The sequence below is a fragment of the Lepisma saccharinum genome, chromosome 5, assembly GCF_977018435.1.
Source record: "Lepisma saccharinum chromosome 5, izLepSacc3.1, whole genome shotgun sequence".
In the NCBI taxonomy this organism is placed as follows: Eukaryota; Metazoa; Arthropoda; class Insecta; order Zygentoma; family Lepismatidae; genus Lepisma; species Lepisma saccharinum.
This window is the reverse complement of record NC_139233.1, coordinates 31,911,563-31,926,182: the sequence shown is the minus strand read 5'-3', so window position 1 is coordinate 31,926,182 and position 14,620 is coordinate 31,911,563. Positions and strand designations below refer to the sequence as shown.

At 37.4% G+C, this 14,620-nt stretch overlaps 2 protein-coding genes across 5 annotated transcripts in view; one reads left to right on the top strand and one right to left on the bottom strand.

Moving 5' to 3' along the window:
• The window catches only part of Nulp1 (Nuclear localized protein 1), a 51,739-nt gene extending 47,539 nt beyond the window's left edge, over positions 1-4,200 (bottom strand). Inside the window, exon 1 of the mRNA XM_083122407.1 lies at positions 3,788-4,200. Coding sequence (XP_082978533.1) covers positions 3,788-3,934 — 147 coding nt within the window. The 5' untranslated portion in view covers positions 3,935-4,200. The remainder of the gene's footprint in view (positions 1-3,787) is intronic.
• Positions 4,201-4,275: 75 nt separating this feature from the next.
• Afg3l2 (AFG3 like matrix AAA peptidase subunit 2) overlaps positions 4,276-14,620 on the top strand; it is a 78,368-nt gene continuing 68,023 nt past the window's right edge. The window contains exons 1-4 of one of the 4 annotated variants that reach the window (XM_083122404.1): positions 4,276-4,449; positions 8,409-8,692; positions 10,742-10,888; positions 12,720-12,813. In XM_083122404.1, the coding sequence (XP_082978530.1) occupies positions 4,366-4,449; positions 8,409-8,692; positions 10,742-10,888; positions 12,720-12,813 (609 nt within the window). In that variant the 5' untranslated portion in view covers positions 4,276-4,365. Of the gene's footprint in view, positions 4,453-8,243; positions 8,265-8,408; positions 8,693-10,741; positions 10,889-12,719; positions 12,814-14,620 lie in introns of those variants that run through there. The other 3 variants (XM_083122406.1, XM_083122403.1, XM_083122405.1) reach the window with 3 other exon arrangements.

Below are 14,620 nucleotides of genomic sequence, written 5' to 3'. Positions count from 1 at the left end.
TAGTTAAAGCTTGTTGTTCACAGAAAAATATACATGTTCGTTGAACATTGTTGCAGCTGATGTACAAAACAACTTTTTTCTTTTAAACCATAGTTGCCCTCATATTTAATTTTCAAGAATTCGTGTTTATTATCAAGGCATTTCCTATTATAGACACGTGTGTTTAGAATGTTGTGCTTTTCTCCATGCTGCATGGGAATTATAATTCAAATTATTATTATTATTATTATTACTGTCGTAGATCTTTGACTGTGATTAATTAGCAATTTTTAATTTTTCTACAAGCAAGTTTCATAATAGTTAAAAAGCTCAAGAGGGGGGTTCAAACCCAGTAAACACCCCCCTTGTGTACGCCACATTTTGAACGGTACATATATTCTTGTTCTATACATTAGAGATTTATGCGTATTTCATGATCTAGGACTCACGTACTTTAAACCACGAAGGTCCTCACAATAATATTTCCTTCGGAAAATATATCAAAATGTTATAATAATTAAATTATTTTCTATTATTATTAGGAGATAAATACGCTAAATAGTATTGGTTAATTTAACTACTTATGTGAGTGAGTCTTATTAGGAGAACGTTTCGGAGGTCAGACTGCCTCCTTCACCAGATTCGTGGATGCTTTCTAGGCACAGAGCATAGTGCCACGTAAAAGAAGGGTTTGAATGAGGATTTGGTTAAGTGTTAAGGTTTAAAACACTTACATAAACTCTGCCATATTCTAACTTAAAAAATCTCAGCATGTTAAAAAGTTCGTAAAAATACTCACACTTATATTAAAATAACTAAAAAGGATCCCAAGTGGCCGTTACGAGCCCAGGCTGGTTTCAAGGCTTACTCAGGTGAGCAGCCCCCCCCCTCAACCGGAAGGAAAAGGCTACCTCCCCTCCTATAAACCATCCCCTCCCTTTACCCCTTACGTCACCAATCCAACGTGAATTCACGTTCTTCTTCTGCTGCTTTGATGACCTCAAAAGTAACATGGAAACCTTTTCTAGCATCAGTTTTCTAAATTACCGGCGTCTCTCTTGAGTATATTCCTATTTCCTGTGCAAATATATGCAACTTCATAAACATCCCTATTTAATTTATTATTATCTTTCCTAATGACTTCTCTTTTTACAATCTTATGTCCACTTTCAATAAGATGTTCAGAGAGACCACTTTTGAGTACTCCCTCCCCGATATCCTTGTCATGCTCGCCTCATCTTATGCGCATGCTTCTTCCGGACTGTCCTATGCATTCTTTGCTGCATTCGGATTCCATCCTAAAGACTCCTTTTTGTTCTTCCGGGATTCCCTGCTCCTTCCCCACCTTTTTTATATTCAGTGAAATGCTTTTCAATGTTCCGGGGAGGGACCCTTCATACCATATTCTCTTACAGTTTATTCTATTTTTTCCGATAACCCTTTATAATAAGGAATTCTTACAAAAAGATCCTTATTAATCAAATTCCCTACCTCAGCATCCTCCTTTGCATTCCCATTAGGGTCGTTGGTGTTCTCCCTTTTTATGATCCTTTGTGCTTTTCTAGCTAACTTATTCATTTCTTGATTTAGATACCCGTTTTTTAGCCTACCTCCGTTATCCATGAAATTTCTCTTTCTATTCTTTCATTGCATAGCCATTCTGCTCTGATGAAAAAATACGAGAAACATTTGTCTTAATCCTTCCAGTGTGTTCAGATATTTTGTTGATATACAAGTCGCCAGCTAGGGGTTTATGGCAAACCCCTGTTTTTATTCCTTTGTCGGTTTTTGTGATACTTAAGTCAAGAAAATTAATCTTCCCATCCACGAGGTTTTCCCTTGTAAAACCAATCCTTTTTTCCTGGTTTTCCTAATTCAATAAAAACAATATCAAGCTCTTTTTCTCTCCCGATTATCAAAATATCGTCGACATACCTCCCATAGTATTTTAAACCACACCTTGTCTGCTCTAAAGCAGCTTTTTCTACAAAATGCATGAAAATGCTAGCCACAATGCCCGATACCGGGTTGCCCATTGCCAACCCTTCTTTTTGCCCGAAAATCTTATTGTTGACATAGAAATAATTATAACCGGTTACAAGGAAAAACCACCTCCAACAGCCACCTCTGAAGGCAGTCTCCCACTTTTTTTCTAGGTATGCTCGGATACAAATCTATCATGTCAAAGCTACTAATCATATCTTCATTCCAGATCACTAAACTTTCGATGGATTTATTAACCTCAACCGAGTTTTTGACACCGGCACACCTGGCATACAATATGTTTCAAAGATCTTCATTGACAATTTTCATCTAAATTGAAATGTGCACATGTTTTACACAAGATCTAGCAATTACAATAGCGACTGCGAAACTTTGTCATCCTGTTCCATTCCATCAACATATCCTTACTACAGATTTTATTATGAACAGCGTGAAGTGAAACATCACGTGGAGTGATGGAATATCTTTCTCTGAAAAAACACGTGTTTCCGTCAGATTGCCAGTAGACAGACCTCTTCTCGTCCTTCCTCCCACAGCCCTTCTTCATGGCAACATGAGGAAGGGAGGGATGGGGGAGGTCTGTGCCATGATAGCTGTAGGAGCTAGGAAAACATTTAGCACTACACTTGTGGGTTCTTCTCAGATTACTAGCAGACCTCTTCTCACTCCTCTCCCCAAAACCATGGCAAGCTGCACAGGGGGGGAGGTCTGTGCTACAATGGCTGAAGGAGACGGAGAAAAATTTAACATTGATCCTTATGGAAATTTTTTTTATTTGTTCTCTTGGGAACATAAAACCTCAGATGGCCTTAAAATATATATCAACGGAAAAATGACACTTTGAAGTACTTTCTGGCAGACGAACAAGTCGAAAACTCCACTTGAGTTTAAGTTGTTATTTCCTTTTCCTGTATAAGAAATACATGGGATTCTGAAAATTCTTATTCTTCATATTTTTGAAACATCGTGGCTAGCTTAATAATCAACTTGAAAAACAGTTCCCACTTGCCACATGGGGAGAGATTCATGCTCTATTTCAGACGAGAACCTTGTTTTAATAGCAGTACCCATTCCGCTGATATTGAAATAAATGCACAACTGGTGCGTAATTGTCCCTCCTCGCCTTAATAGTGACCCTCGTATATTACTTATTGTGGAGTTCACGTCTTGCTTGGGCTCGTTTGTCATTCAAATGTATCGAACATATAAACACGCTTTCTGTCATTTTTAATACCAGGGATTTTAGCATTGTATTCAACATTTTTGGCCTGGTATTCACGAATTTTAACCATATCAACTCAAGAAATGCCATTGTCTCTAGTAATAAAGTGTGTTTCTCTACTCCTTCTGTCAATTTCATTATTATGTGAAAAATGAATGTCACTATGTTTGGTCATTTCGAAACTTGTACGCCAGCAGTATCAGTCATACAATAGTTTTGTAATGAACAATGTTTCATTTTGGATTATATAGCTATGTTGTAGCTATAACCTTGTGTGGACTACCTGTACGTATTTCACGAAATTTAATAAAACAATCATAAACACTATAAGAAATGTAAATTATGATGCACATAAAACACAAAATATACTATAGAAATTGTTTGAATCCTTTATGACAAACATGATGACACAGAGGCCATTGACGTAACTGAAATAAACTAAACCTTTTCCAGTGTCATTCTTCCAACATTTGCCATGACAGACATCTCTACATAGAAAAAATATCTGAGAACTTACAATTGTATAAGTAATGACCACATCAAATATTGTATCAAGTGATTAAAAAAATTATGAATACATACCAAATTGTATCGATTGATATTCAATTGTTTCTTCTTAGCACCACCTGATCCTGGTAAGTCTATTTCTGTGTCACTATTGACCTCAGCACCAAGTTCATTCGCAAGGTCCGGTTCACCATACAACTTTCGTAACACTTTGGAGGACATATTAAAAAATCTCTCTTTTGTAGTTCATTACTTCACATAATACAGGTGCAACGAAAACCTTCCACTTCTCTCTGCCATTTTCTTCCACACTTCACAGATGCAGTACACAGTTGCCAAATTATTTAGTTCTAGATTTCTGTCACGAAGTATGTAAGATTTTAAAAATTGTTTACTTAAACGAAATGTCCAATAATGTTTAACCAAGTGATTAATTTGAAACTTATGCAAATATAGAAAAAACAACTGCTTTTGCAACTTTAAACATTAAACTACAATATTTTGTTGGCAACATTGCGGTAGACACTAGAGACATCTATTGATAAGATCGCTACGAACCGCTCATCTGTCTTCTATGATGCAAAGACAAGACCACGGTGTGCAAGTTTCTTCAAACGCAACTTCAAGTACAATACTCAAAAGCAGCAAGAGGAATGGCTCACAGATTGTTGTTAACAGCTCGAAAGCTAGAAAGACTATTCTGGAATGGTGTAAAGCGAGGCAGTATTGATACAAGCGTGGTAATAAATATTGGTGTTCATTTCTTTTGCTCAGCGTAAGAGCTCCTCATTAGTAATTTTTATTTTTCTTGAAAATGTTGAAAGTAGTGAAATTTATATAACGTCAACAACGTTGGTAATTCCTACTTACTGCATAGAGCAATGCTGGAGCTAGCGCTGAGTTTGCACAATTGCATGGGTCTATTGGTGTAAACTTTCATAAAGGGCTTTTAAAAATTCAATCCTGCATATTTCTCGTGTAATCATTCGACCGCTGCCATTTACTGTTGATTTTGCGTGTTTTGCATTATATCTTTAGTATACTGTCTAACTGAAACATCATGCATAAACACCTGGAACTTCATAATAGCCCCATCTAGTTCGCTGCACTTTTTGACACACTGTGTAGTGCAGGTGTATTCCAGTGTCACGATGGTGCAAGGAACTGACGTTCACCCAAGGAGACAGAAAGCGGTGTTCAAGTTCAGAAGATTCAACAAATGCCTGTCTGCTGCTTTAAACGTTCATTTGATTAGTTAGCACTCACCACGTGATCATATACCGACCCAGAACGTAGTGCAAATGGTGCAGACACCAAATACACTACTTGACTCCAAATCAACGAACTAGACAATTGTGTGTTGCACTATGTAACCAACTAGATGCTTCGGTGCAAAGAGAGTCAAAGAGTGCAGTGAACTAGACGGGGCTAGTTATTTGCGGCATAGGGAATCTAGTGGAAAATCCTCCTCTGACCCAACTACTACTCTTTGTATGATCCTTAAGAGTAAGTCTGGATCAATTGTTTTTCTTTTAAGTATCCATATAGTATAGGGGAGACAGATTTCTTCAAATTTACAGGAGAAAGTTCTTACGGAAATCATTTTCTTTAGTGTTGTGGAAGTTCGTGAATGTAGTTTTGATCCATTTTAATGCGAATACATGTTGTTTTCTGCGAAAATCTCTGTCCGACACACTGTTTCTGCTGCCGCCATTTGCTTTCTGCACGAGAGCACAATGTTCCGTGTGTTAAAATGGCGTAACCCCATAGTCAGTGTTTCAAACTCGCCATGTTTTCACTAGAACATAACGTGTCTAGTATTTTTAATTTTTTTTTAACTATGCTTGCCTAACCTAACCTTACGGAAAATGGTTTTTGGTCTAACGTCAGTGGTTTTTGGGGCTAATGTGAATGGTTTTTAAGGGTAATGTCAATGATTTGTGGGGCTAACATCAATTGTTTGTGAGGCTAACATCAAAGGTTTGCGAGGCATTAGCATAATTTCAAATCTGGGCACGAAAGTAGGTATTTTCCTGTGAACGAGATTGCAACACTGCATAAATCGACAAAACACTCACAACGCATCCTGAACCAGTACGCTATCACCCGCCATAATGTGTTACAGAATCGAAATAACAAGTAACAATAAGTACTCGTAAATGTAAGAAATAGACATTATCTTAGTTAGAGATGCATTATTTCACCTTAGGAAATGTTCTGCATTCCAAAATAGTACATTAGCAATGTAAAAAAGTGCAAAATATATGATTTGGTAAAAATTTACTATCCTTCGTACACCTCTAATTTTTTCGTGTCGTCAGTTTTTGACATTCGTACTTACGTATCTGCTTCGCGGAACATTCCTGAAGGTGTATCAACGTTGTTTTGATGAAATTTGAACTATGTTTCCTAACCTAACCACGCGCCAATAGTTCGCAATGATTTCCAATATCTAGATCCTGATACTAACACGACACCAAATTTTAACTATGTTTCCTAACCTAACAGAACTAACCTATCCACGCACCAATGGTTCGTGGGGCTAGCTGTTCTCCGTCGGAGAATTAATTTTCAACGAACAACACGAATTTCAGCTATGAAACATTCCCACATCACACAAAACACCTTCCCGATGTTCGACAATGCTACAGGAACTTATTACGGTAAGTAGTTTCTTCTGTAAAAATAAATAAATGTGTCCGAAGGATAGTAAACAAGTACCTATGATTTATAGGTGTCTCCCCCATACTATAATAGTACCAAAGTTGTATCTGCTCAGACACAAATTACAATTGTCATCCCATATTACACAAATAGGTTAGGTTGGTCAGGTTTGGTGCTGTTAGCATTATAAATGTGTGTCTACAGGCTTACAGTGTTACTATTTACATAGGTTGCTTCAGAAGTGATGATACAAACTGTAAGGGTGGAAAAGTTCACTAGAAAAAGCAAAAAGTCTCTTCCAACATGGGTCCGCGCATGAACTGTTCGTAAGAAATGGCAAGTGTAGGCATGTATTGTTTTGTTATGATCTCCCACTGACGTGTTGACAACCATGCTTGGTAAAAGTTCGGTATATCGGAGACACATTTCTTCAATTTTACAGGAGAAACTACTTATGGAAAGGAGTTTCTACAAGGTTTCCAACGTTTGGCGAGGTGTTTTCTTTCATCGTGGAATATATTTGACCGAGAAATCATGTATTTTTCAAGAGAAATATCTCACCGACGCACAATTGCCATTGCTTTTATTTGCTTCGCCTTCGTGGACTGCATGCTGCGTACGTTTGATGAGTGCTGTTAGTGTTTCCAACCCCCTTTTTTTATTATGCTTGCCTAACCAAACCTAACCTAAACTTATCGGAAATGGTTTGTCGGGCTATCCGTCAGCTACAGTGCATAACGGTTCGTGGGGCTATCCGTGAAGGGTTTGCAGGGCTATGCGTCAGCTACCCGTGCATAATGTACAATTTGCACACGTGACGAACACCATAGTAGGTATTTTTCGGTGAAGAAAGTAGGAAACACTGCATTCCCACAACGTGAGTCAAAATATGCTCGCCATGTTGTGTGTCACGGAAGGTAAGAAAGGAATCAAAGAAATCACTCTGTATATGAAAAATTGTGTTTGTTTTCATGTAAAATGCATAATGGCACCTTGAATTATTTTCTGCAATACACAATAAGTAAGTATGAACCATGCGAAACACAAAATATCCAATTTTAATGTGTCTCTGGTATACCGAACTTTTACCCCATGCTCATCATGTGCTGTTCTTCCATGCGCGCCAGTCTCTTTTTGTACGTGTGTATGTATGTATGTATAAATGTGCATGCATCCGGGTGCCTTCCTGTACACACAACACTAAGAATACTCCAACAAGTACTGTTTACTCATTCTTTGTCATAAACCAACTTTCCATGAGATTGTTTTGATAAAAAGTCAGTTAAGACCTCTTTCCAGCATTATGGTGTACAGGAGGACGAAGAGAGTATCTATGAGATAAAAAAGTAGTGCTAAAGTATCTTGCCAGCATTGCAATTCCCTTTCTACATATTTACTGTTTTACTATTTGTGCGTTTATGCACGTGAATGAGTTATGCTGGTTGAATTTGATTGCCTTTATATTTACACACTTCCATTCCCCCTCTGAAACATGTGCATAGTGTTTCCTGCACAAAAGGAACATTTTATTCAATGTTCCTACATATCATCACACATATTAATATTTTCTGAGACTATCAAACATATATGTAGATTAGTTTATCCAAAGGTACTCTTATGCATATTTCTGGTATTATCAAAATCATGCCCATTTGGACTTTAAAAATGGTTTAGTTTGATTAGCTAATCTGTGTAGCATAGATAAGCATAGCATGGAGTAATCTCAAAAGAGAGATTTCAATATCTTGATCATAGAAAAAAGAGTCTGTGCATTCAATTATGGAGTAATTTAGATACCATGGTTGAGATATCTTCGAAACATCAATATCTTTGCGTCATCTTATTTTCATGTGTTGTATTTTGTTCCTGTTTCCTGACTTTAATGCTGGTGAGACATTTGATGCAATTAATGTATTAGTTTTAGCTTTATGAAATTTTCTTGTCCTCCAACTCTTATCAGCATATGTTTGAGTGCTTTGATGAATAGCTTTGTGCAAATTATAACCATATTTCCTTTCTTTTTTTATTGTAGTTGAAAAGAAACCTTTCTATCCTTCAGAATTCTCCATGTAGTTCAACATTAGAAACTGTGTTGCATCAGTGGAGGCTCTTTTGTGAGAAGCCACCGAAAGGATTTGAAAAATACTTCAAGCCAGGTGGAAAGAAGGACGTTTCAAAGCCAGAAAAATCCGCAAAGGAAGTCAAGGATCCACCAAAGGATGCACCATCTAAAGGAGCCGCAGGAAGTCCACAGCAGCCTAAACAAACCAAGTCTTCGGATCAGTGGTCATTTGGTTTCTTTGGAGGGCCTTCCAGGTAACGCATAGCATAAACATTTCTGCATGTACAACAGATTCTTGTCACATTCTCTCTTCCACAATAATTTCTGTATAATCTGCCACAGGATTTAATTTTTATGATAGATGAAGGTAGAGAGAGAACAACTAGGCAAATGGTATTTTTTTTTATTGTTTAAATACAACATTGGCATAACCAGGTATGGCCACCAGACCCCCACTCCCAATTTCTACAATATATTTTTTAAGTTGGAAATGATGATTTAATTATGTGGGCTGAATTACAGTTTAGAGCAAAAAGTCAATAATTCTGCCAATCTGATATATCAGAATCTAAGTGCTCTAGTTAAGGAACTTATTATGTATTTCTTATGTTCAAGTGCAAGTTGGCCTTGTTGCAACATAGCTTTGGCACAAAATAAGAATTCAAATCACAGGTGCCAGCTTTTGAAAAACAACGGGTAGGCTCAAGCACTTGAGTTTTAAAGTTCACAAAAAATCCCATACATTCTACCTTCCATTCATCATGATCTTAATGCAAGCCAACAATGTGCCATTACTTATATTTTTTACAAAATGTGTTATTTACTAATTTCTATAATCACTCCAGCATGTTTCACGATAACTAGAGGCACATATTTTTGGTAAATAAAAAATAAAAATTTCGGTACAAAAACAAAGTTAATTTCGGGTTCAAAAGTGGTGATAGAATGGATCGAAACCTTACATAAAATGACATTTTGGTTTTAAAATGACATTTTGGTTTTAAAATTGTGAACATAATCCTGAATTTGATTTAAAAACTGCACTTATTACACGAAATAAACATATCCCTTGTAATGCGCATTTATGTAATTACCAGAGTATTAAGTTTATTCCTGTATAAAGGGGTCCATTTTTGCTTCTCAAATATTTACAGCAAAATTAATCAATTTTCCATGAATTCCATAACTCGCAGGATAATTCAAACTTCAGGAAGTGTTGCGTCGGAAAATTAACTAAATTTTGTGTTTAAGAGTCTTATTTCGCATTTTGCAGCTCATTTCGCATCATTTCGTGACAAAACAGAGTAGGAAAATGGACCTCACACCCTTCAGAAACATGAAAAATGTGTTATTTCACATTCAGTGTTTCAGTCAAAAATGAAATATGCATGCTTCTAACAATAACTAATATATAATAATAATTGTAGTAGTAGCTTTTTTTAAGTGCTGTGCACAGTGTTAAACCCTAGTGAAGCACTAAATCAAGTAAAAAAGTACAAAGTTACATTGAAAAATTATGTAAGGTTGAGAAGAATATAGTGAGAGCAACATATTTACATTTCAAATTATAGTTTTCAACAAAATCGACTATGTCTCTAATAGTAATAATTGTTTATTTTTACTTCATGCTGAGCATATCAGTGGCCAGATACATCAGCACATGCAATTTCTACAATTCACATCATCCTTTAAATTATCTATATGAGTTTTCATCAGTTATAGAAATTATTTAAGTCCTGCACCATGGCCATGCAGTGTAAGGCGTCAGGTTTGGACTCGTACTACGGAATGCATGGTTTTTGAGTCTCCTGGAGGAGAAGGGGGTTGGGAAGTGTAACTGCTTTTCTCCTGAGATTTTCGGCCATGTATGGGACCACCCACCATCATGAGGAAACTGGGGAACTAGAAATGAGTAGCATGACCCAGTCATAGAAGCCAAAACTACAACAATGAATGGGAGTTTGTTGTGCTGATCATGCACCACCTCGTAACTGGTTGGCATGTGGAGGTGAGACCAGTAGTCCGTAGGTATTCCCTGCACCTCAAGGGCTGTTGCACCATCGGTTATTGTTATAATTGTTATAGTTCATTATATAATTTTATTAGTTGTAAATATAATAATGACATTTTTGGGTGGACTCTGTGCCCTATGGATCTATATAAGTTGGCGCCATTGATTGAAATCAATGGTTGAAACTTGCAAGGGAAAGTGTAACTCATGCTTGGAAGTCCATGGCTGTTGCTTAACTAGAATGATATATTTATTTCATAATGTAAATGTATTTCCTCTTTTAATTTTTCAGGGGAGGTAGCAGTGGAAAATCATTTGGAGATGGTGAACGAGACAAGTGGCTGATATTTGGTGTGGTTGGAACTGTAGCTTTTCTAGGAACTATTGCTTACTATGAAATGGGCTATAAGGAAATAGCATGGAAAGAGTTTGTCAATAAGTAAGTAATATAAAAGAATGCATTGAAATGGAACATCACTGTTCACTATGGTAGACAGAAGTAACTGAGTGACAACGCTTTTTGGAAATCTTTATTTTTAGTGGCATGATAAAGTATCATCGATAATTAACAAAGAGTTTAGTGAGAATATTCAATGGATCTGGGTAACCTTTTGGAAGGGACCTTTTGTCTCACCTGTGGCCAGCACAGCTATCTCCCAACTTCCTCACACCTTTCTGCATTCCAACTTGTGCTGACATTCTCAGTTCCATCTTTCATACTCTTTCCTAACATTCCACACTGAACGGATGGTCAACAACTTTCACAAGAACTCTAAGTAAGAAGTTAGTTTCTAACTGTTTTATTAATGAAGAATTATTGTTTACATGTAAATCAAGGTTCACAAGACTTTATACCGTATGAACTTTTTTGTATTACAAAGTATCGTTTTACAAATACATTCCTTCCTCCAGATTTCTATTTCTAAACAAGAAATATTAGAAAAATGATGACATTCATTCAGGCCCATAGCCAGGCAGGGGCCAGGAGGGCTCCCCCCCCCCCCCCCCCGGAACTGCTGTCAGGCCCCCTGGCACTGCCATCAGCCCCCTTTACATTGGGTAAACTATTTTGCATAATTTGTTTGCAGTGAAGAGTGAAAATGTAGACAATTCACAACTTTAAGGATAAATCCACAGAATCTGAACAGTATCTATTACATTTGCTCATTTTGTTTATGAGCAGAAGTAGCTACAAGTATTTAGAATATTCTCTAGACTTCAGAAAGTTCTTTCATAGGGGAACTTCTTCATCTGTACCTTCACTGTCCCTGTTGCAACCTCCCGTTCAGACAGAAATCTGTGACTTTGATGTCATCAGACAAGTTCCCTCCCCATCTGTGTCAAAGGTCAATAACAGCTCCCAAGTTTTGGGAAGGAAGGGGAGTTTAATTGCTTCCGCCGGGGGTGGAATATACTGTAGCTACTGTGATTAAATATTGTGCATTTTTTTTGTGAGTGATATACATATCTGTATCATCTAAAATAGTATTCGGTGTGTACGGGATAATTTCAGTATCAGTCAATTAACACTTCAAGAGATGTTTTAAAAGATGTAGAAAAATGTAGTATTTGTGTAGTATATGATATTTATAAATGAATGATCGTCCCCCCCCACACACATAATTTATCTTCATTTAATATTATTTTTAAAAATGGACTTGGTTTACAAAGCCCCCCCCCCCCCGATAACCTGTGAGCCCCCCCCCTGGAGATCAAATCTAGCTATGGGCCTGCATTCATTTCTTTTCAATATCATGCCTGTTGGTGTGTGTTATATTTCTTTTCAATATCATGCCTGTTGGTGTGTGTGTGTATATTGGTATCATGTGTTTTTAGTAAGATAATATGCATTTGCATACATTTGAGGCAATAGTTATTCTGATGTGTATATACAAGTTCAGAATCCTGTAATGTAATTCTGCAGTTAAAATGGATTCTTGGATGATTTCTTAAGCGAATCTAACAATATTACAGATCAAAACTCTGGTTTTGTATGTATTATTCACTTTCCAATGTTTATTTGCTGTGCAGGTAATTTTTAAAATACATAAATCATTCATTATTTACTCTGTAAGATTAGATTTTCATTACTATTCCACCGGGGAAAGGGGGGGGGGGGAGTAGCAAATTAAGATCTTATCATTCATAGGGAAACAAGTTATAAGTGGTATGAATTATTATTATTTTGTAACCACATATAGTTCAGTTTATATTTGGAATGTAATACCTGTCATTTCATTTTGGGAAATTTATTTTTCCACTTCTTTCAGTTACTTGGCACGTGGAATTGTAGACAAATTAGAAGTTGTGAATAAGAAGTGGGTGAGAGTGAGGTTGCAAGCAGGCAATAGTGTGGATGGAGCGGTAAGTTTATACTTGGATTTCTTGCAGGTGATGTCCATTTGCCAGTTTTAAGATCCACGTGTAATTTTATTCTTACTGATACTTTGACCCGGTTTATGTGCTTTGGGGGGGGGGGGGGGTGGAGATTCCTTATTATTTCATTGATGCAAGTTAAAAAATCAAAACAGGATTATAATTATAGATTTTACAAAATTGTTTACAGATCCACATGCATTTTATATTAAAAACTGATGTAAAAGATGCATTAAGTTTCTTGCAACTATTGCATGACTAAAGTAGTATCTTTTTACATTGCTGTGAAATATTATTTGAATTTGAATTCCACATTATGCACAGATAGGTTAATCAGGACTTGGCCTACAGTTTAAAGTGGAATCTGAACCACTGAGTATCAAACCTGGGACCAAGAAGGTTGCGTTTTCACTATGCTGTTTTAACATTATACTTAGGGATATGATATATTAATGGGTATCCTAGTGAAAATATCATATTTTTTTTTTCCAAGGCAAAACCTACAGGGTCCGTTCTGAAAGTATCCGAACTGTCCGCAGCGTGGCACGAGAATCGGCCGAGGGTTTGGGTAAGCTGCGTCAGGTGCCAGTGGGGACCTTAACCTTCAAAACAAGGCCTCACTCAGTTGCCTGCGAGCAGTGGTTGAGGTGCAATCGCTCGTGTTGTGTACACGGAAAAAACGTCGAGTCGAGAATTTGCAGTTGGTGGATTTGGTGAAAATGGAGCGTACTTTGGAACAACGCTACGCTGTGAAATTTTGTGTTAACTTTAACCGTGCTACGGGAGGCTTACGGCGACGAAGTGATGTCCCGCACGCAAGTTTACACATGGCACACGGCGTTCAAGGAACACCTCCGCATCAAAAGAAGGCCCGGATGTCAAAATCAAAGGTGAAGACACTGCTCCTTGTCTTTTTTGACGCGAAGGAGGTCGTGCACAAAGAGTTTGCACCTGCTGGGACCACCATGAATGCAGCTACTACAAAACAGTGCTTTAGTGTCTCTGACAGAGGGTCCAGCGCGTCCGGTCTGACATCGCCGACAGGTGGGTGCTTCACCACGACAACGCACCGGCTCTCACAGTGCTGTTGGTAGGTGAGTTTTTGCCCAACGTACGCGTGGCAATGCTGCCTCATCCCCCTTACAGCCCGGACTTGGCACCATCTCAAGGGGAAGCGTTTTGCGTCAATTGAAGAGGTTCAAGCTGTCACAACCGCAGCATTAAAGAGGGTGTCAGTCAAGGACTTCCAGGACTGATGTGAACTGTGGAAAAGTCGCTATACTCGCTGTGTTGAGGCTGAAGGTGCCTACATTGAAGAATATTGACAGGAGTTGTAATTGTCATCAATAAATTGTTTACAAATAATTAAGTTTGGATTCTTTCAGAACGGACCCTGTATTGCTGTAACTTGCTTGCATGAATTAAGATGGTAAGTGAACCAAGCAGGTTGTTCATGGATCATTTGTATCAGATCAATGGTTATTATTTTTAATTAAATGAAAGCAGTAGTCATAACACATACCTTCTTTTGGTTATCCTTCCTCAGGATTGGAGAGGTTATAAACCAGACGGATAATATGGATTAAAAAATATAAAATATTGAATCAAGATCAAGAGTGGCTAATCATTTCATATATTCCTTCCCAATATGATCTTTATAAGATTTACCTCAGATATCGTGAAATATTAACTCTTTCTGTGGGGAATATCGGTTATCTGTATAAATAAGTAGTTGGTGGTTTCCCTGTTGAAAACAAAGGGGCCAACTTAGTAGTGGAGCGCTAGAAGTGGTTGG